This window comes from Microcebus murinus, chromosome 16 (genome assembly GCF_040939455.1).
Source record: "Microcebus murinus isolate Inina chromosome 16, M.murinus_Inina_mat1.0, whole genome shotgun sequence".
Classification (NCBI taxonomy): Eukaryota; Metazoa; Chordata; class Mammalia; order Primates; family Cheirogaleidae; genus Microcebus; species Microcebus murinus.
In genome coordinates this window covers 28,534,132-28,556,630 of record NC_134119.1, presented here as the reverse complement: position 1 = coordinate 28,556,630, position 22,499 = coordinate 28,534,132, and the positions used below count along the sequence as shown (strand labels likewise).

At 53.0% G+C, this 22,499-nt stretch overlaps 1 protein-coding gene across 1 annotated transcript; it reads right to left on the bottom strand.

Moving 5' to 3' along the window:
- Window positions 1–11,067: 11,067 nt before the first annotated feature.
- SRXN1 (sulfiredoxin 1) lies at window positions 11,068–16,844 on the bottom strand. Its single transcript, XM_012755235.3, has 2 exons — window positions 16,587–16,844; window positions 11,068–13,167 (listed from the first exon to the last, which is right to left on the bottom strand). The coding sequence occupies exons 1-2, from the start codon at window positions 16,794–16,796 to the stop codon at window positions 12,964–12,966; spliced, it is 414 nt and encodes a 137-aa protein (XP_012610689.2). The 5' UTR covers window positions 16,797–16,844; the 3' UTR covers window positions 11,068–12,963.
- Window positions 16,845–22,499: the final 5,655 nt, after the last annotated feature.

Here is a 22,499-nt window from a genome sequence, read left to right as displayed (position 1 = left end):
TTATGTACCTATGCTGCTGACCTATATCTGTATCTGACTTTTTCTTTGGAAATGACGTTGGGCTTACAGAAAGGTCCCAATAATAGTACAAAGAATTCCTGTATACTCTTCACCTAGATTCCTTAAATATTAACATTTTATTATCCTTGCTTTATCATTCTCCCTCTGCATATAATTTTGTCTGAACTGTTGGAAGTAAGTTGCAGATATGACAGCTCTTTACTTCTAAATTAATTATTCCACATATATTTTCTAAAAACAATAACTTCTCTAAAATCACAGGACAGATAAAACATCAAGACATTAACATTGATATATTACTGTCTCTCTTATAGACCTGTCGAAATTTTGCCAATTGTTCCACTATTGTCCTTTGCAGCAAATAAACAAAAACCTTTTTTCCTGATCCAATATCCAAGCCAGGACACACATTGTATTTAATATTTACGTTTCTTTAGTCTCCTTCTGGAGACTTCTGGAAAAGTTCCTTAGTTTTTCTTTGACTTCTATGCTGATGTTTTTTGAAGAGTATAAGCCAGTTGTTTGGTAGACTGTCCCTCCATTTGGATTTTCCTGTTATTTGTCTATGATTTGATTCAGATCAGGCACTTGTGGCAAGAACACCACGGAAGTGACACTGTGTCCTTCACAGAGCTTCCCATCAGGGGCATATGACGTCAATTCCCCCATTATTGGCGATGTTCACTCTGATCACTTGGTGAAGATGGTGTCTGACAGTTTTCACCACTGGGAAGTTACTGTTTTTTCTCTGCAATTAAATAGTATCTTGTGGGGAGATACATTGACAATGGAAATATCTTGTTTCTCTTTATACTTCCTGCCCACATGCTTCCTAGCAGGATGATACATTTTGCATTAGATGTAACTGTTATTCGACCAAGGACCAAAGAGCATGGGCCATATCCCAACAGTACAAAAGGGCGAGGCAAGTCTCCCTCCCACCCGATCCCCAGCATTGTGGTCCTCTCCCCAAGCTGTCCTTAGTCCCAGCGCTTCTTGTTTCCTTCCAGAAATGTCCTATGCGTGGACAAGCGATTGCATACATACGTCTTTTAGAGTTATATGCACACAGAGGACAGCAAAATATACACATTACTCTGCATCTTGCTATATTTCACTTAATATGTTGAAGACCGTTTTATATTTGCACATAAAGAGAGACCTCTTGCTGTTTTTAGAAACCTATGTCCACCTGAGGTGCAATCTCAGGTAGTGTAATCTCTTCACATTCACAAATAAGGAAACTGAGGCCCAGAGTGAGGAAGGGACAGGTCCCCAAAGTCAGAGGCAAAACAGACTTGGAAGCCAGCCTGGGAGCCTTGGGCAAGGGAGGCGACAGGTCTTACCACTGGGGAACCAGTCCGTCTAAGGGTCTTTCTGACAAAATGCCAGACCCAGGCTCATGCCCCTGTTCTCAGCCTCGCTTCTCCCCACTTTCCACTCCCCCCCGCTGGGGTCCCCTTCTTAGCTCTTGTTAGGGACTCCCCTCCAGCTCCCTGCTGGGCCGGGCCTTGGGAGCAGCATTGATCCTCTGACAGCCCAAGACGGATTGGCAGGGAGTGTGTATTCAGGTGCAGACTCGAGCACATGGAGGCCAGATGAGAGTGGGGTGAGGGGGGCCAGGGCCGGGTGGGGGAACCGAGGACTGAGGAGGGCAAGGACAGAGCCTCACAGGCACCTGCCTCCTCTCCGTCTCCCACCAGTTCCCGCCCTTCTTGGGGCCTCTGTTTTTCCTGCCTCCTCTCACCAGCCAGGCGAGGGCGGTCCAGAGGGACGGGGCGGGGCTCGCCGGGCATCCTCTCCCCGGCCTGGGAGCCCTGGGCTGCAGCAGACAGCAGCTTGGACCCAGCTCGGGCCGTCCTGTGAGACTCGGGCAGATGACAGCTCCTCTTGAGCCTGTCTCCTCAGGGCCGTGAGGAGGCAACGAGCCACACACAGCGTCCAGCAGACAGTGAGGCTCGGCCAGTCAGTGTCTCCACGTCCCTTCACTGGCCTCTTATAGCTCCCACTGGCCGGCGCGGTGGCTCACACCTGTAATCCTAGCACTCTGGGAGGCTGAGGCAGGAAGATCACTTGAGGTCAGGAGTTTGAGACCAGCCTGAGCAAGAATGAGACCCCATCTCTACTAAAAATAGAAAAATTAGTCAGGTGCAGTGGCGCATGGCTATAGTCCCAGCTACTTGGGAGGCTGAGGCAGGAGGACCACTTGAGCCCAGGAGTTTGAGGTTGTGGTGAGCTGTAATGATGCCACTGCACTTTAGCCTGGGGTGACAGAGCAAAACTCTGCCTCAAAAAAAGGTTATGGAAGCTGAGATGGTGGCCCCCCAGCTCTGCCTGTGGGAAGTTCTCCCTTCTCCCTCGCAGACATTCGTCCCTGTGGCTTCCCCAGGGCAGTGTGGACTCCAGGATGGAGGGGTCGACCCAGATGCCCCGTGACCTCGGAAAGGCCTTAGATGGCAGGGCGTCTCGGGTGGGTACCCGAGCTCGGTGTGGTCTGCGAGGGGAGACATGGCTGGCGAGAACAGCGCGGAGGCAGGCTCGGAGAGGGGGCCGGGCGGGCCGGGGTGGGCTCGGTCAGGGAAGGAGGGGCTCAGAGGGGGACAGGTGAGCTCAGAAGGTGAAACCCATGGGGACCTGTGAGTGGCTCAGAAAGAGGCTGGGGGTGCAGAGAGGGGCTGGTGGAGCCGGGAGAGAGGGGGACTCAGGTGGGGGCTGTAGACTCAGAGAGGGGATGGGGACCCAGACAAGGGGATGAAGGCAGTGATGGGGACGTGGGAACAGAGGTCAGGGGCAGTCTGGGGAGAGGTGAGCACACACAGCCCTCTGCAGCCGGGGAGGGGGAAGGCTGCGTGGGGGGGGGGCGAGTGGCACCAGAACAAAGCCCTGGGGGGCGGGGAGCAGCCTGGGCTCTTGCAGCTGACAGACCTCGAGCTAATTACCATTAATGAGCAGCTGGGCCCGTTCCTGGGATTTGCATTCACAGCGATAATCAGCACCGCTGTGGATGGCAGCCGGGAAGATGCTGGCTTCACGCGGGGTGGAAGGTGTGGTTCTGCATCCCCTGCAGAGCAGGAGACCGAGGAGGGACAGTCTTGACGGGGGCGGGGTGCTGGCATCATTTGCCATCCTAGGCCCGGGCCAGGGGTGAGGGTCCTGGGAAAGGGACTGAGTTGTGGCCCTCACAAGCCCTAGGACACCAGGCTGGGAGGGCCCTTCGATTGTGTGTCAAGCTGCGCACTGCGGAGATGAGGGACCAGACCCCGGGGGCGACGGGCCACTCAGGCTCACACAGCACAACGGCAGCAATCGTTGAGCGCGTCTGCGACACTGTCCAGAGCACTTCACTGAATCTTCACCACCAACCCCATGAGGTGGCTACTGTTGTTGACCCCATTTTACAGGCGAGGAAACCGAGGTGCAGGGCGGTCACACAGCCGAGGACCGGCAGAGCTGGGACCTGAGCGCAGTCCTCCCCGTTGGTCCCCGCTGGCACACAAGGGCTGAGGAGCTCTCAGACCCTGGTGATGGGCTGACACTGCCTCTCTCCCCCATTCCCCTCTCTGCAGGGATGCCCGTATGTTTGGTGCCCCCGGCAGGGTTGGGAGGTGAGACTTAAGTATAAATAAATAAACAGGGAGCAGATGGTAGGGGAGGGTGTGCTGGGAGGGGCAGGCCCAGGGCCTCCCCCTTCTTCTTGGGAAAACAGTGCTGGGCCGGAGCAAATGGATTCCAGACTCAGGGCCTGAGACCCCCCACCCCCCAGGCCTGTACTCCTGCCTGCTGGGACTGGCTCAGCCCTTGGGAGAAATGGTGGGCTGGGGTTCAGAGTTCTGCCCATCCCTCATGTCTCTCTCTTTCTCCTGTGTGGCCTTGAGCAAGTTACTATACCTCTCTGTGCCTCCATTTCCCCATCTGTCAAATGAGGGGCAGGAGAATGAACTCTGTCAAGCTTCTGTTCCAGGGCCACCTCCTCTGGGAAGCCCTCCTTGATTGCTCCAGGCAGAATTTATTGGAGCAACCGCTTAGAGTATCAAGGAGGATATGGGTATTTGTGTCTTTCATTTCACAACAATCCATTCAACAGACATTTGTGGTTGGCTGTGTGCCCGGCACTATGCCACCCTCCAGGCTGACATAGCTTCCAGCACATAGCTTTTCTCCATAGCTCCAGAGCTGGCTCAGAGTAGCCAGCTACTAACAAACACTCGTCATGTGAGTGAATGAATGAGAGCGAGGATGAAAGGGAAGAGGAGGACCTGCCATGTTTCCCAAACGTGGAACCTGCCTCCCTAGGGTAGGAGTGGAGAGTGGATAGAAGATAATGTGGGTGAACAGCAATGAGTTATTAAATAACAATGGATCCACAGCGAGAAAGCCATTCCTTTTTCTGTGTCTCCTAGCCCTCCTCCAAGTACAGGGAGGAAGTATCTGATCATGATGCCAGTAACATGTTTCAGACACCTGTGATCTCTCTCTCTCTCTGTGTCTCTGTCTCTTTCTCTGTCTTTCTTTCTCTGTCTCTCTCAACATGAAGAAGGCTCATCTTGGGCTCAGGGCTTCTGCAGACAACATTATTCAGCTAGAATTTGAGACTATTGTTTTGTTTCCATTGTATTCATTTTGGTCGGTTACCTTTTACTTGTGTTTGGATGTTGCTGGTGGGAGCTCGAAGCAGTTCCATCCCACTGGGGAAGCGTTTGGCGCTTTCTGATGAAGTGCTTGCCTAGGACCAGGGTGGTGATGGGGGCTTGATCAAAAGGGGCACAAGGGAACCTGTGGGGTGATGAGAATGTTCTGTACTTTGATTATGGTGGGAATTAAATGGCTTGTCTATGTTTGTTGAAATGCATTGCATGGTAACATTTCAAATGGGAGCATTTTATTTTATGTAAATTATACCTCAAAGTTGATTAAAAGCACATGTTGAAGATATTAAGTAAATGGTAGAGATGCCACGCCAGTGTGGCCAAAGTCATGAAGGTTGTCCACCACACGGTAAAGTTTAGAGTCAGTAAATAAATGAATAGATAGGAGATGGAACAAATGAATGGATGAATGGGTAAATGGGCAAGTGAATGAAGTATCTGTCCCATCTATGGTATAAATTCATTCTACACAGCCCCAGTAAATTAGGCAGTCCTGATCAGAAGTTGACCTATCTCACCTTACATAGCTGCTAGGATGGGGAACTCACTACCTTATGCCATAGCCGTTTCCATGTCTGAACACTAGGAGTGTGCAAAAGACTTGTCCTCATATTAAATTGATCTTCCCGGAGAACCCCTGCCCTCTGGGGCTCCACAGACTCATCTGCTCCCCTTCCTGGGGACAGCTCAAATGTTCTCCCTTCCCAGCCGGCTCTTCCCTGCACCCTTCACCCCGATGCTTAGCTGCTCTGCCCGCTTGCAGAGAGCTTACATCCCGGTGGGGCAGTAGGACAAAGACCAAGGACACAAGCAAATACACAAAACAAGTACATGCTACGAAGGAAACAACAGGGTGAGACTAATGGGAAGAACCGTAGGGCTGGGGGGAGCATGGAGAGGCAAGGGCAGGCTCTCTGAGAAGGTGATATTTGAGCTGAGACCTGAAGAATGCAAAGGACCTGGACGAAGCAGAGAAAGAACATTCCAGGCAGGGGCAAGAGCAAGTGCAAAGGCCCTGAGGCCAGAAAGCAATGGGGAGCTGGCTGGAGTGGGATGAGCAGGTGAAGGGCAGGTTACTTAGCTTGCTGATGGTGAGGAGCTGGGAATTGTTTTCCAAGTTTGATCCTCAAACACTTGTAAACATAACCCTCTTACTAACTCACTCCAGGTTGGGCTAAGGCCACTCTCTTCTTGTTAGCAAGTGTTCAAGATACCCATCCCACCGACGCTGGACCCTCCTTGCCAGAATCAGGACTGGAAGAGATTGAAAAAAGGTGCATCATCTTGCTCTCTGTGTGTCCTCACCCTTTTTTATTGTATTTAACAGACAGAGAGCACCTGTGTATCTTGGACCCTGGTCTCCAAAAATGAAGCCATTTAATTCTCACAACAACCCCATGAGGTAAGCACAGTTATGAGCCTCCCACTTAGCAGATGAGAAAACTGAGGCTCAGAGAGGCAAGGAACTTGCCCATAGTCACACAGCAGGGATCAGGCAGAACCAGGGTTCAGCCCAGGCAGGCCCTCTCTGGAGGCCACTCGTTTGACCCCCACACAGTCACACAGGACTTACTAAGAGTCCTGAAGTCTCTCAGTAAGTGTCACCTCGGGAAGCACCAAATGATTGGAACTATTAATAGAAGGGCCTTTAGTTTTAATTCAGTAAATACTTATTGAGTGTCTACTAAAATAGAACAATGGTCCCTGAAGGTGATGGCAAGCCTTCCTGCGCCAAGTGGCACTTGATGGGACTTTCAGAAACATTTTTCTGACCTCGGCTCTTCGTTGTGCTGTTGGGGGACCGGAGGCCCCACCTGTGTCCTGTGCTTGGCCAAGTCTCCCAGGGCACAGTGGCAGAGCAGGATTCTTCCCAGGGCCTCCGGGGCTCTGTCCACACTCTGGCCTGCAGTGAAGGCTCTGGAAGGGATGGGTAGATTCCCAAAGCTGGGCGTCACTGGGGTCCTCTCTTGCCCCCTAGATCCAGCGCCATCCATTGGCAAATCCTGGGGCTCTGTCTTCAAATTACATCTGGATTCTGACTGCTTCTTTCCACCTTGGCGCAATCTGCCAACCCTCACGTGGGGCTCCGGCGACAGCAGCAGCGCCCCCTTCCTCGCCTTCCGTTCCTGTCCCGCTCAGCGCTAGAGCCGGACCACGCGCCTCCTCTGCTCGCAGCCTCACGGGGCTCCCAGCTCCCTGGGAGGAAAAGTGAAAGCCCTCCCCACCAAGGTTGCCCCTCCCGAGCTGACGGTGCTCACCTCTCCCATCTTGTCATCTGCCCAGCCTGGCTTCCTCCTGCCTCTGCTGCTTCTTGGACACTCCAAGCAGGTCCCACCGCAGGGCTTTTGCACGTGCTGTTCCCTCTGCCTGGAACACGCTTCCCGCTGATGTCCACAGGGCTTCTCTCCTCTCTTTGTTCAGGTCAACACCCCCTCGGGGCAGGCTGGGGCAGGCAAGCTTGTCCCTCAGGGAGAGGTTTCCAGCTGGGGAGCAGATCCTCCTCCTCCTCCCCCCATAGCCTCAGGGAGCTGCCCCCTCCACACAGAGTCCTCTACAGACAGAGGGTCTCAGGCGACCTGCTCACCGCCTCAGTGTCCTCGTCTGGGAAGAGGTAAGACTATTGAGAGTGAACGGCCAGTGTCTGAGTGGTTGCCATGCTTGTCCCCTTCCACAGACAGGGAAACTGAGGCTCACAGAGGTGAATTTGCCTCCAGGACAGCTGCAGCCTCTGTCCCCTCCTCTGTAAAATGGGGACACTGAAGCCCCCCTGCCAAGGTTACCTGGAGGATACGGTGAGTTAGATACAGCCTTGAAACGCTAAGCGGTGTCTGGCACGTAGTAGGTGCTCAGCGAATGTTGGCTACTACTGTTGTTGTTCCGAGAGGTCAACTAACTTACCAAGGTCTCACAGCTAGAAAGTGGCCCAAACAAACTCAAACCGAGGTCTGTCTGACTCTAAAGTGACTCCCCTCTCACAACCACGACATATAATGGTGTTAGTAACAACACAACAATAGCAACGCCACCGCGGTCCATGGGCGTCTCTAGGGGTCGGAGCATACCGGGTGGCCGCCCCTGCGCAGCACCCAGGCCGCAAGCGCTGCTGGCGATCGCCCCAGCCCTGTCGCTGCTCGGTGGGGACAGGTGGGCGGCCGCAGAGCCTCCGCCGCGGCGCCCCCCACCCGTCGCCGGCCCGGCGGGGGCGGGACGCGCTGGGCGGCCCCGCGGGCCCTCGGAGGAGGCAGCGAGCTCGGGGCTCCGGCGGGAGCCGCGGCCTGGAAGACATTACACGGCTGTCGGAGGGGGCGGCAGGGGGGCGTCGCCCGGAGTTCCGGAGGGGTCCCGGCGGCGCACGGCCCGGGCGAGGGGACGGCCCGCCACAAAGCGCGCTTTGTTCTGCGCTCCCCCCGGAGCTGGAACCAATGGATTGGCGGCAGCTGAGGTCATCTGTCAGGCAGAGCCGGGGGTCAGGCCCGGGGAAGGGGCCGCGGGGCGGGCGGGGTCGGCGGGGGTGCGGCGGGGCCGGTCATCGGCGCGAGCTTGGCAGGTCGCTGCTCCGCTTCGGGCCTCAGTTTGCCGTCTGTCCGGCCGGAAAGATCATTTCTGTCTTGAGAATCAAAGTGTGGAAACCATGATGATGATGATGATGATGATGATGACGATGATGATGGCGGCATTCTTGTAACCAGCAGCCCCCATCCCCCCCTGCGGAAGTGCTGACGCCAGGGCTGGGGAGGACACCGGGAGCAGGCGGGTCTGTAACCTGCAGAGGTGTGTGTGCCGTGGGAATGGGTGTCACAGCCTCTCCCGGTTCCCTGCTTTGAGCCTGGCGGCCAGCGCGGCCGCCTTCTCCGGGGCTGACAGGTGGAGCCGCCCAGACCCCAGTCCCGGAGCCCCCTGAGCCTGTCCCCGTGCGCTCTCGTCCAGGACAGCGCAGGGCCGGAGCGACCGCATAGGTCAGGGTCTGGTCACTTTCCTCTACCCCCAACAAAACTAGAGCCCATTCGTTCATTCACTCGTTCTCAGGCCCCATCTGCACGTGCCTTGGTGTCACTATCGGCGGCCATCAAGTACAAGGAGCCCCAGAAATTGCCCCAAGTATGTGTGTGTTGCTGGGGAAAGGGCTCATGGCTTTCTTTGGTTCTCAACCATGTTCATGACCCTAAACAAGGTTAAGAAGCGCTGGTTGGAGTGCAGGGAAGGAAAACGGGCCCCGAAACTCTGCTGGAGGCTGCGGCACTTGGAATTCGCCAGTATCTTCTAAGTGGGAAATGAGCATTTGTAGGAGGCAGGCAGTTCCACTCCTAGACGTGCAGTGGAGGGTGCAGAGCGATGGTGGCGGGCAGTCACAGCAGCAAGTAACTGCAAACCCCTAAGTGTCCATTAACAGGACTGTGACTAATAAATGGCTATATTCATGGCCCGGAACACCATGCAGCAATGAAAAGGAATGATCCAGACCTACCCAGAATTTATTCATTCAACAGATACCTATCGGACACCTAGTATGTGTCAGGCACTGTTCTCAGCCCTGGACCTGCAGTGATAAACAAGACAGATGAAGTCCTGCCTCAAGAATGTGTGTTCTAGTGGGCAAGACAGACGTGAACAGACACAGAGGGTACTTCCAGAGAGTGTGATCAATGCCATGAAGAAAATAAAACCAGGTAAGGGGATAGAAGGATGGAGGAGGGGGCAGTCGTAGGCAGTATGGCTGGGGAAGGCCCCTGGGAAGAAGTGACATTTGAACAGAGACTGGAATGACGGAGCTCTGGGAAGAGCACTGGCACTAATGGGGAAGGTGGCTATGGCACATTGCCCAGGGAGGAAAGCAATATGCAAAATAATGTCAAGCAGAAAAACAATCTTTACTTAAACACACGCACATTACTACCAAGTTAGATAACGCTCTGGAAGGGTATATGCCAGATGCATGAAGGTAATTGTCCCAAAAGGGCAAAGGGATAAATAAGCAGGGCTGGACACATGGTGGGCTTGAGCTTGCCTCTAACACTTTAATATTTAATTATTTGATATTTTCGTATCTTAATGTTTAAAAGGTAAATATATTCACAAATAATTTGTGAAATGAAAAAAAAAATTTTAAAAATCTATCATGGTGAAGGGAGTTGGGTGCAGGCATCGAGGGGCCTAAGGGGTCCCTATGCATTGCCTTTCACCCGGGGCAGGGGACACACTGGATCATGGGAGCCCAGAAGAGGCACAAGGCTCTGCTAGGAGGGGCCTGGAAGCTTCTTGGAGGACGTGCCTTCTTTGCTGAGCCTGAGATTCTCTGGCCCAGTGCCCCCATGTAGACAGGGAGACGATGTGTGCAAGGTCACGCAGCAAGAGCAGATAAGCAGAACCTGAAACTCAGACTCCCAGCCACGTCTCCTTATGCCTGAATCCCCCGCTGCCCGGGTTAGCTAATGGGCCCTTCTCAGCCAGGCCCTGCCCTCAGCCCCCTCCCACAGCAGCCGCTCTGCAGGCCTGAGAGCCAGCCCTGCCCGGGGCAGGAGAGCAGCACCACCTGCTGGCGTAAGAGGGAAACGCAGCTCTCTGACCCCATCCTGCGCCACGTGCAGGTCACACACCCTTCAAAACCCAGCTCCTCTTCCTTAAGTGACCAGTCCCTCCCACTCCTGCAGCTCCTTCCCAGTGCCTAGCAGGGCCCCTAGCGCTGCCTGGTTGGATCTTCTCTCTCAGCAGGAAAAGTTTCAGGAGGGGCGACCACCAGCTCTTATTCCAGGCCAGTGGGCACAGGCGGTGTTTACTCACGGCAGACAGTGGCACCGGACACAGTACAGCTCATGAAGCGTGTCCTCAGCTTCCCTGACCCTTGATATAAACCTTAGGGGTACACAGTCCAGTTGACAGCTTGGAAAAAGTCCCCAGGGGAGGGAAAGACTTGCCCAATGTCACCCAGTGAGTACACAAGCTGGTGCCAGAACACAGATCTCCTGGGACCCATCCTAAGGGACCTTCCTCTCCACTACAGGTGGGAGTGGGGGCGGTCACCATATCTGAAACTGGTGCCGTCTAAATAAGTAGCTCTCAGCTTGTGGTCCCCGAACAGCTGATGGCCATCACCTGGGAACTTGCTAGAAAAGCAAAATCTCAGGCCTTGCTCCAGATCTACTGAATCAGACACTCCCAGTGTGAAGCCAGAAATCTGGGATTTAGCAACCAAGCTTGAGAACCCAAACCACTGGTCTAAAGCAATTGCACCCCTCCTTTTTTATTAAATAAACTTTTATTTTGGAATGATTTTACATTTACAGGAAAGTTGCAGAGATAGTACAGAGACAGACCCTGTATACTCTTCACCCAGCCTACCCCAACGTCACGTCTTACATAACCATGGTACAACTGTCAAAACAAAGAGAACGACACTGGTATATTATGTTAACTGAAATCCAGACTTTATTCAGATTTCTGGTTTCCCCACGAATGTCCCGTTTTTGTTCCATGATCCAATCTAGGATACCACATCACATTTGGACTATGTCCCTTTTCAGTTCCACTATTGGTCACCTCAGTCATCTTTCCCTGGGACAGGGAATGGGTGGGAAAGCTGCTGTCCTTGTTATTGAGCTGGGGAAACAGAGGCTTGAAAATGCCAAGTGACCAATTCCCTTGTAGGGCAGTGAGAACAAGGCCCGCCACACTCTGTACCCTCCATCTCTCCCTTTCTCCCAGGACTGCTGGTTTCCGAATCCCCTCTGGAATGATACTCCCATCCCACCAAGGCAGAAAATGAGATACCCCTACTAGGGTGGGTCCAGCCCTTGCAGAGACCCACTTCCTGCCCTATAGCCTCTTCCTCTGGACCCTGAGCGCCAGGACGATGTCTCAGTGCCTTCGGACTGGGTGGAGTGAAGCCCTACAAGACAGAGGGAGGAATACTGTTGTTTGCCCAACCAACATTATTTGTGACAGAAGAAAAATGGCCACAAGTTCTTCGTGGCTCCTCCTATTAGGAGGTGTAAAGAGGTACAGTCTGTTTCCATCCCTTGACTCTGGGCAGAGCCTTGTGATTTGATGTGACCAAAGAACTCAGCAGAAGTGACACTGTCCTAGTTCCAGGCCCAGAACACAAGAAGTCTCGCAGCTTCCACTCTCACTCTTTTGTAACCCTGAAGCCATCATGTGAATGAGCCTGAGCTAGACCTGCTAGAGAGGCCACATGGAAGAGAACCAAGTGACCCCAGTCTGCAGCCTGTCACCTGCTGGACAAATGAATAAGGCTCCTGGACCATCCAGGCCCAGCTGACTGTAGCTCATTGTGGGATCCCAAGGCAAGATCAGAAGAGCAGCAGAACTGCCCACATGAGCCCAGCCCAAATTGCCAGCCCATAGAATCTCGGGCAAATGAATGATTTGCTTTTAACTCTAAGTTTCGAGATGGTTTGTTACATAGCAAAGGCTAACTGATACACAGCTCCTCATTTCTCTCTTGGTGATGGGATCCCAGTTTTATTTTAGGAGGCAGAGTGCCTGTCTCAGTAGATGGAACATGATGGTTCTACTCAGCTGTGACAATTCTGTATATCTTAGCTTTCTTTACAACTAGGGGTAGCAAGGGCAGCTGGCTCAGGCCAAAGAGACCTCAGTGACAGTGTGCAGGGGAGACGGCAGGAAGCAGGCCTCTGACAGAGGTTTTACTTTCTGATAGAAGTTGACAGGTCCAGCTAGCTTGGCCCTACCTCTTCCCCACCCCCTTTCTTCCTTGAACACAGACATGATTCCTGGAGATACAGCAGCCACCTCGTGACCATGGAGTAACAAGCAATGAGGGCAAGACAAAGAGAATCACAGAGATGTGAGCCCTACCTTCCTCAGTTGTTGAACCAACACCATTAGCCACCTGTCTCCAGAGTTCATGCCAGGTGGAAAAACCAACCTGTTTAAGCCACTGCAACTGAGCTTTTCCTTTCCTTGCAGCTGAAGATACTCCATACAATAGGGTACAGAGGAACAAAACGCAGAAGGATGCTTGTCCTTGGGAATGGGGAGCCAGGAGCACGTGGCTCTGCAAATCCTTTCTCATTTCATCGTCTCAATAATCCACCAGGGGAAGGCCATGACCCTATTTTCACAGCGGTGGGAACTGGGGCTCCCACACTGTTCCTCGTGAGTCCCAGGCCTTGCAGCTAGCCAAGGGGGATGAGAGTCAGCCCCTTTCCCAGGTGCAAAAAGAACGGATCCCTGATCCCCCTTCTGGATGGTCCACACTGCTGGAGGCCAGGGGTGTCTTCTGGGCTCTTGGAGGTGGCAGCAGGTGGCAAGGAAGCTGCTACTGCAAGTCTGGCGTGGACGCCCCCAGGTACACCCTTAGGTCCGAGAGGGTGGACTGCACGAGCTTGGCAGGGATGGTCTCTCGCTGTAGCTGCTGGTAGGCTGCGTAGCGGTGGCAGCCCCCAAAGGAGTAGAAGTAGTCACCACCCTGGGCCCCTTTGATCCAGAGGACATCAATGGGGGGCACGCTGTCCGGGTCCTCCTGGAAAGAAGTGGCGCAGAGTCAGTGGGCGCGGTACAATGCTTGGCAGCTGGCAAAGCAAACTTTGTCAGCCTGAGTTGGGCTCACACTGGAAATGCTGTTAAACAGCCCGGAATTCTGTGAGCTGGTTGACATCACCTTGGTGGCTTGAAGGTCGGCTATGGAGAGAGTATTTACACCAGGGAAATGGGCCGATGCTACAAATCAGGGATTCTTGCCCCCCCACCTCGCCCCCCCCCCAGACCAGGTTGTTAACCATTTCTCAACACACCACATGCACACTATGCATCTGGCCCTGTTCCACACTCTGGAAAAGCAGTACAGCCAGAATGAGACTGACACAGCCCCTGCTTCACGAGCCTTCAGTCTAGTGGGGCAGATGGAACAAAGAAGTGAATATTAGAGTGATAAATGCTATGAAGACAATGAGACAGGTGGCATGACAGGGATTAGGGTCCACAAGGCCGCTCTGAGGTGGCACTGAAGCAGAGTACTTGGGAAGATAGAGAAGCAGAATAGATTAAGGGCCCAACTGCCTGGGTTCAAATCCCAGCTCAGCTATTTAGCAGCTATGTGATCTCAGGCAATTAACCTCATTGTGCCTCAGTTGCCCCATATATTAAATGGGGACAAAGATAACAAACCCATCTCATACTATAGAATATATGTATATTTAGTTTAAAACAACACTTGGCACATGCAAAGCGCTCAGTAACATATGCTGTGTATTATCTGAGGGAACAGCATTCTAGGCAGAGGGAACAGCAGATGCAAAGGGCCTGAGGCCAGTACAAGTTCACTGTGTTGGAGGCACAGCAAGGAGGCCAGTGTGACTAGAGTGGACTCAAGGGCCAAGCGGAGGAAGTCAGAAGGCAGCAGGAGCCAGGTGATGCCGGGCCATTTCTAAGAGCAGTGGGTAGGCTCTGAATCGTTTTAAATGAGCAGGGCTGGTGTGATCTGATGCACATTCTAGAAAGTTGTCACTGTTGAAAAGAGGCTTCACGGGGTGACAAGGGCACAGCAGACAGGACAGAGGTGAGGCCTCTGGAGGTGTTCAGTGAAGACGCTGTCTTGGACGATGGTATGGTGGGGACAGGGGGAAGTAGACAGGTTTGGGACACGTTTGGGGGCAGATCCGGGGGGTCTTGGGGAAGGGGTGGATGTGAGGGCCAGAGAGAGGAGGATCTACACTGATTTCCTGTTAGGGGCCCAAGCAGCCCGGGGGAGAGTGGGTCGGCCTCTCAGGAGGGAAAGCCAGAGGCAGGAGGGGGAAGGGGGTAGAGCACGCTGGAGAGACCCCGTTGTGAGCTGCCTAAAGGCCTCCTGCCACCGGCCCGGTTCTCTCTCGTGCTGCTTTGATGGAGTCATTTATCCATAAATTCCACAAATGATTTTTAAGAAGTAAGGCCGGAGCTCTAGAACCTGACAAACCTGAATTCGAATCTCAGCTCCTTTACAGAGCAGCTAGGGGACGCTGAACGAGTGGCCTCACCGCTCTGAACACTGTCCTTCATCTGTAAAATGGGAACACGCCTTCCTATAGGGCTGTTCTTGAAGAGTGAGCGAGCTCGTGAGGCACTGGTGGGGCGCCAAGGAGGGGCAGCTGTGCCAGGCAGGCCTCCAGCTGGGTGCTGGGGCACGATGGTGGATGGGCAGAATAACGGCTCCCAAAGATGGCCATGTCCTAATCCTTGGAGTCTGTGAAGACGTCACCTTACATGGTGGAAGGGACTTTGCAGATGTTGTTAAGGTAAGGACCTCCAGAGGGAGAGATTATCCAGATGGGTCAAAGGCAATCACCAGGGTCCTTAAAAATGGAAGAGGGAGGCAGAAGAGGAGGTCAGGGTGATGCGATGTGAGAATGGGTTGGCCTGCCATTGCCGGCTTTGCAGATGGAGGAAGAGGCCACTAATGTGTGTGGCTTCTAGAAAGGCAAGGAAACGGAGTCTCCCCTTGAGTATCCAGAAAACAACACCGCCCCCCTGACGCCTTGATTTTAGCCCTGAAGACCCATTCTGGGCCTCTGAACCATAGAACTGTAAAATAATAAATGGCTGCTGTTTTAAGCCACTGCGTTTGTGATAATTTATTACAGCGGCCAGTGAAAACTAATATAGATGGTAAGTAAACAAAGCAGATCCGGTTCTTGTCCTCACAGAGCACATGGTTCTAGCAGGGAAGACAGGTGTCTAAACAGGCCACTACAATCCACTGGGATCAGAGCTATGCTGCTGAGCACACAGGTGGCTTCGAGGCCACAGGAGCCCCCAACCCAGCAGGGGTGGTCAGGGAAGATGCTGACACTGAGACAGGAAGGACAAAGAGAAGTTAGAAACAATAAGGAAGAGATGGGAGAGAGAGCCTGTGCAAAGGCCCAGTGGTAGGAGAGAGCATGCATGCCTAGATCCCTCCCTCCCACAAACAGCCAGGCACTGTGCTGGCGTTGAGACTAAGATGTGCCAAAGTCCCTGCTCCTGTGGAGTTCACACGAGCTGGGGAATACGGACAACAAAACACAAATGAATAACAGAATTTCTGGTTAACATAAGTGCTACACAGAGAAACACCTCTGGCTACTAAAGGGAGAGCTACCAAGGTCAGGGACCCATTAGCAAGGGGTCAGGGAGGCAGAGCCCTGCACCAGGCAAGGAGCAGGCCCTGGGGACATCCGGGGAAGTGGCTCCAGGCAGTGAGGACAGCAGTGCAAATCCCAGGGGTTGCCGGGCCTCAGGGATCTCATGTGCTCACCTTCCAGGGGTCCAGGGGAAGGGGACACAGTGCCATATAGGCCTAGCCTGACACGGTGTTCCTGCAGCAGCGCCCTCCTCGGGTTCCTGCCGGGATCACTCCGGCATGCCCCGCCACCCTCCCTCAGTGATGGGGCTGAGCCCTGTCCTCACCCACTTCCTGTTCAGACAAGGCCCTCCCAGCAGACATGACGTGCCAGGTCTCATTGCCACTGTCACAGCCAGAGCGACTGCAGTTTATCTCTGGAGAGTGTGATGGCCATGCAGCTGGGCGCTGGGGCCTGGCTGCCTCGGTGTGAGTTCCGGCTGTGCCACTTTCTAAGTGCCTGACTTTGGACAAGTGGCTAAAAATGCTCTGGTGCCTCAGTTTCTCATCGGAAAAGAGAGACAGTATCTACCTCGCAGAGTAGGCACAGAACAATAAGGGACTTAAAACAGCTCCTGGGCCACTGCAAGCACTACGAGCTATTGATCATTATTTAAATTATGTGGCCCAATCCCGTCCTTGCTGACTTGATGCAACAGGGGCCCAGAGAGCCCCAGCCACTTGCTCAAGGTCACACAGCAAAGGCCGAACTCCGGCAGAGGCTGGAACCAGTCTGCCTGGCGTCCGGCGCGACCTCCCTCCTCCCGAGCCCTCCCTCCAGCTGGCCGGCCTCCCTGGGGCCTCACCCGGATCGTGTCCACGAGGCTCTGCACCTTGGCCGGGTCCAGCACAGACGGCAGCGGCCGGATGAGCACGCTCAGCGGCACGTTGTGCACCGCGGCGATGCAGCCCGAGTGGATGCTGCCGTTGTGCGCGGCGCCGCTGGGCCCGGGGCCCTCGGGCGCCCCCCGGCCGGCGCCCGCCCTGCCCAGCGCTCCTCCCGCGCGCAGCCCCATCGCGCCGCCGCCGCGGCACGCACCGCCTCCCGGCTTTAACTCGGGCCGGGCCGTACCATTCCGCGCCGCCGGCGGGGTGGGACGGCAGCGCGCGTTTCTCCCAGCCCGCGGTGGGCCGGCCCCAGCCCCGGGGTCCCCGGCGGGACTCCCGTCGCGCTCGCTGGGCGTGGCCCGACCGGCGCGGGGCTCCCGCTCTCCGCCTGGGGGCGCCCCGCCGCCTCCCCTGCGCCGCGCGGGGTCCGGGCAGTGGGAGCGCCCGGGCGGGCTGACTCAGGGTGAGTTTGCAGGTCGGGCGGCGGGAGGCGCGGGTGACGCACGGTCTGGGTGACTCAGGCCCGCGGGGGCGGGGGACGGGGGCGGCGGCCGGACCTGCCTAGCAAGGGTGAGTCTGCAAAGCAGCGCTTGGCTGCCCGTCCCTCGCAGCCCTGGGGACCACAGCCACAGGGGAGATAACGCCCACGGCTAATAACACTCGTAACACTACTGCGTCAGGCTCCGATCTAACACTTTGCACTTACAGTAACTATTTAAACCTCAAAACAACCCTGCAAGGTAGGTATAATTATTATTCCCATTTTACAGAAGAGGAGACTGAGACACAAAGAGGTGTAAGTGATTTACCCAAGGTCGTGGAGTCGTAAGTGGTGGAATCAGGGTTCAAAGTCAGCCTGGCTCCAGAGTTCGCTCTCTGCCCCGCTGCTGGCTTCCTTGGTTCCGCAACAGTGACTGTCACACAGAACCTTCTGGAATCGTGCTGACTGCGTGGGACACAGCCCTAAAGTTCCACAGTGTCTCATTGTTTCATTGCAGCACCGCTAGGAAGCAGGTGCGGGTATCCAGCCACTTATCCAAGGTGGGTCAGCTGAAACTGAAAGTCAGGTCACCAGATCCAAAGTCTGGGGCCACGTAAGCCCCAACTCCAAGCAGGGAGGTGGACAACCAGACTCTGTTCATGTCTGGTTTGGTTATTTTCTCTCTCACCCTGGTTGGCACATGCATGGGGAATGCATACTCACCTTGTCAGCTGGAGAGTTTGTGGACCAGGGGGCCCACATGGCCTTCAGCCAGAGACTGACACTTTCGAACCCCATCTGTAAAATGAGGTCGTGCTGCCCACCCATCACTCACCGTTGTTGCGTGATTGAGAGGATGCACCTTAGTGCTCTGGGAATTGTGTGACATCCCATTTTGCTGTTGAAGATCATTCATTTTGGGTTTAGTCTCTCACAAAGCCTTAGAACCCTCAGTCCACTGTAAATTTGACTTTGAGCCTTCCCCTTTCTCTTCTGCAACTGAATCTTGCTCTGTTTCAGGAAGTAGATCTGACACACATACCCCGGGCCCGGAACTGTTGAGAATTAGACAATTTCACCAAGAGGGAAGTTGTCCCTTCTAGAACTACTTCTTCATTATAGAAAGCAGGGACGGCAGAATAACAATTTCTGGCATGGAAAAATGGAGATTTGACCTGAATCTCTCATCATGGTTTGCCCAGTGAGGCCCCACACCGGATATCAGATTCTATATGTTAAATACCTATGGCCCAATTCAAAATGCCTTAAACATTAAGAAGGTTTTTCTCACCTAATACGATGTTTGGAGGTAGGTGTATGCAAGGTTGGTAAAGAGGCAGTTAAACAATGTCATCAAAGACCCATGTCTGTCCATCTTTTTGTGTCATCACCCCCAGCGTTCTGGCCTTCATCCTCAGGTTTGCCCCTCGTGGTCTCGAGATGGCTGCAGTAGCTCAAAGCATCACATCACTACATAAGAATGCTTAAAGGTGGCAGTTAGGACATCTCTATCTCTTTGTGCCTTTTGTTTTTTTTTTTTTAGAGACAGGGTCTCTGTTGCCCCCAAGTGCAGTGGTCTGATCATAGCTCACTGTAACCTCAAACTTCTGGGCTCAAGTGATCCTCCTGTTTTAGCCTCCCGAGTAGCTGGGAGACACCACCAACCACACCCAGCTTATTTTTTTGACTTTTTAAACACAGGATCTCACTGTATTGCCCAGGCTGGTCTCGAACTCCTGGCCTCAAGCAATCCTCCTGCCTTGGCCTTGCAAAGTGCTGGGATTATAAGCGTGAGCCATAACCCAGCCTGTGCCTCTTTTTAAGAGTGAAGAAACCTTTCCTAACCCTCCCCATCTGACCCTGTCCTGCCCGGGTCCAGACCTTAACCAGCCTCTGATGAGGGGAGTGGAATCGCCGTGACGGGTTTGGTTTGGTTGGTACTCACCTATAGGCTCAACAAGGTTGACCTTTCCCTGAGGTGCATGGCTCCTGATCCCTGAACAGAATTGGGAAGGCGTGACAGCAGCAGCTGGTTTTCTTGTAGGGAGCCTCCCCTCCCCACTCTCGGGACTGTGTGCTTGCTGGGGCAGACCCCATCCCTCAGAGATGGGGGACTGGGAGGACCTGGCCAGTCCAGGCCAGTCAGCAGTTCCATTAGACTGGCCCACCTATCCCCAAACTGGTGAGACCCAGATTTTTTTTTTTTTTTTTTTTTTTTTTTTTTTTTTTGAGACAGAGTCTCACTTTGTTGCCCAGGCTAGAGTGAGTGCCGTGGCATTAGCCTGGCTCACAGCAACCTCAATCTCCGGGGCTCAGCGATCCTACTGCCTCAGCCTCCCGAGTAGCTGGGACTACAGGCATGCGCTACCATGCCCGGCTAATTTTTTGTATATATATTTTTAGTTGGTCAATTAATTTATTTCTATTTTTGGTAGAGACGGGGTCTCGTTCAGGCTGGTTTCGAACTCCTGACCTTGAGCAATCCGCCCGCCTCGGCCTCCCAAAGTGCTAGGATTACAGGCGTGAGCCACCACGCCCGGCTTGAGACCCAGATTTAAGCCTCATGTTAGGATGAAGGTGAGTCACCTTCCACCAAGGCTAACATAAGCCTGCAACCGGAAGCTGGTGAAATTGTGGTATCTCTCCAATATCTTTGTGTCTTAGTTTGGATTCTCTCAAAAGTAGAACCTGAGATAAGGATTTGTGTGCACATAGTTTCTTTGGGAAACGTTCTAGTTAGTACTGAATCATGCCACAATTTAGTGGCACAAAACAACCATGTTATTATCCTCACAGATTCTGTGGGTCAGGAGTTCAGACAGCATGCAGTGGGGACTGCTTGTCTCTTCTTTACAATGTCTGGGCCATCAGCTGGGAGGTGACTGGATGGCTAGGGCTGGAATCCTCTAGAAGTGTCTTCACTTACACGTCTAGTGGATGATACTGCCCGTCAGCTGGAACCTCATCTTGGACTGTCAGTTAAAACAACTACACATGGCCTCTCCATATGGCTTGGGCTTCCTCACAGCATGGCGGCTGGTTTCCGTGAGCAAGTGTCCCAAGAGAACCTGGGAGAAGCTTCATGGCCTTTTCCAATCTAGTCTTGGAAGTCACGCAGCAGCATTTCTGCAACATTTTATTTGTGGGAGCTGTCACAAGCCCTCCCAGGCTCAAGGGAAGGGGACATAGACATCATCTCTTGATGCAGGAAGGTAGTAAGGTTCTAAGAGAGCCTGTGGGATGGGACAGACTAGTGTTGTGATTATTTTTGGAAGACACATCTGCCATAGGAGGTGATCCCAGGATGTACTGGGGAAGGGAGGGATGCCAATTAAAGAGTGTGTTAATGAGAAGGCTAACTTGGTGGGCAACTGGGGCTAATTCCTGCTGGGGAGTCTCTGAAGAACTATCATGCATCATGCATCCAAATTGTCCCTCAGAGGAATAAGGGGGCTGGATATTTATTCTCTGACTCCTGTCCCTCACTGGTTAAGGGTGGCCTGAGGCTGTGAAATCTCTGGCATTTCTGAACTACCCTACACTTGAACTGAGCAAGCATTTGTGGACCCAGAGGCATGAAGCTTTCTACTTATGGAGACCTCAGAGATGGCCCAAGGGGATAAAGAGAGCAAGACACCAATAAATTCCTTTTCTGTCCAAGCCAGTTAGAGTCTATGTGTTGTATGCAACCAAAGCCCTGACTCCCTCCCCACCCATCCCACCTCTGGGATCTCTGCTCTTCCCCTAGCAGGTTGGCCTAGATGTGGTGCTCACCCTTTCACGTTCATCTTTGACAAAGAATCTTGCACACGAGTCATTCATGTATGCAGAGGACTCCCCTGAGCGTGTGGGAAGATGAAAGGATTTCTGTGCCACACAAGTAACATTCAATTTTATATTCCCTTCCCCCAAACTGTTCTTGTCCATTTCTACAGCTTGGATTACAGGCTTCTGCCTTGTTGCTTGGTCCCCCTGTCCCTTGCTGTTTTCCTCTCCATCTCCTCTTAGTCCCCTGTACTGATCCCTATGTTCCTGTTCTTATTTCATGCAGAAAGTTTGTCTCTTGCTTCTGCAGCCTTGGTTCCTGCTGAGCATCTGCTTGGGGTCTTGAGAAAATGTCACACTTAAACTGTTTCTCCTCATAGTCACAATATGACTGCCAATGCTAACTGGGAGCATCCTCCTTCTATATTCACATCCAGAAGATAGAGAGAACCTCTCCTCCAGCGATGATGGAATTAAAGCCTATAAAGAGCAGGGTTTTCATTCTCAGGGTCACCTCCTGATTCAAGATTACTGCTGAAGTGCCAGCCATCTCATCCAAGTTTGAGCCTAGAAGGCCGTGGAGAAACGGAAATGCAAAAGCATATGACCCTCTCCATTTTTAGAATGCTATCTCAACAGTTTCATATAAAACTTCTCCTTGTATGTCATTGACCAGAACTTGGTCATATGGCCACCCCTGACTGCAAAGACAGCAAGGATACGTAGTCTTCATTCATAGTGGCAGTGTGCTCAGCTAAAACTGGAGTTCTTTTTACTAAGGAAGACGAGAATAGATAGTAATAAGTAGACAGCAAACTGAGCCACAGCTTCCAAGTTACAGGTATTATGGCTCACAGAAAAGGAGAGAGAGAAAATGTCCAAGTTCTAGTTGGACACTCACATCTGAAAAAATCAGCCATGCCTGTGAGGCACAGAGATTTAAAAAAGCATAAGCCACCATTATTGATGATGACTTAAATGTATGGAGTTCATTTAAAAATAATTATTGTCACCTGCTCTTGGTTAGGCATTGTGTTAGACTCAGGGCATTTAATGACCGGAAATCCAAGATCCAGGTGCCTTGTGTCCCCCCCCCCAATTTATATATTGAAATCTTAGCCCCCAACGTAATAGTATTAGGAGGTGGGCCTTGGGGAGGTGATGGTATCGCGGGGGCAGAGCTCTCATGAATGGGATTAGAGACCCTGGAGAGACCCCTCACTCCTTCTACCATGTGAGGACACAGTGAGAAGAAGGCCATCTATGAACCGAAAAGTAGGCCTTCACCAGGCACCGAATCTGCTGGGCCAGGACTTCCAGGCTTCCGGCACTGACAGAAATACATTTCTGTTGTTTATAAGCCACCTAGTCTGTGGTGTTTGTTGTAGCAGCTCGGGTGGACTAAGACAGAAACTGGCCCTGAGAAGGGGCAGGGGCGGGGGTGGCGCTGCTGTAACACATTTGTAAAAAGGTGGAAGTGGCTTTGGCACTGGGTAATAATGGGTTGGGCTGGAAGAGTATGGAGGTGCGTGCCAGAAAGGCCTCCATCACTGGGATGGACTTCTGGTGAGGGCCCGGAAGGAAAGGAGGAGAGCTGCAGAGAAAGCCTCCATTTTACAGAATACCTCAGTGATCCTGGGCAGAA

What these genes read in the sequence shown, in the direction of transcription:
- SRXN1 (XM_012755235.3), bottom strand. Translation starts at nt 16,796, where the DNA reads ATGGGGCTGCGCGCGGGAGGAGCGCTGGGCAGGGCGGGCGCCGGCCGG. An exon ending in GCCTCGTGGACACGATCCGG is followed by an intron (nt 13,168 to 16,586) that starts GTGAGGCCCCAG and finishes ACTTCTTTCCAG; the next exon opens with GAGGACCCGGACAGCGTGCC.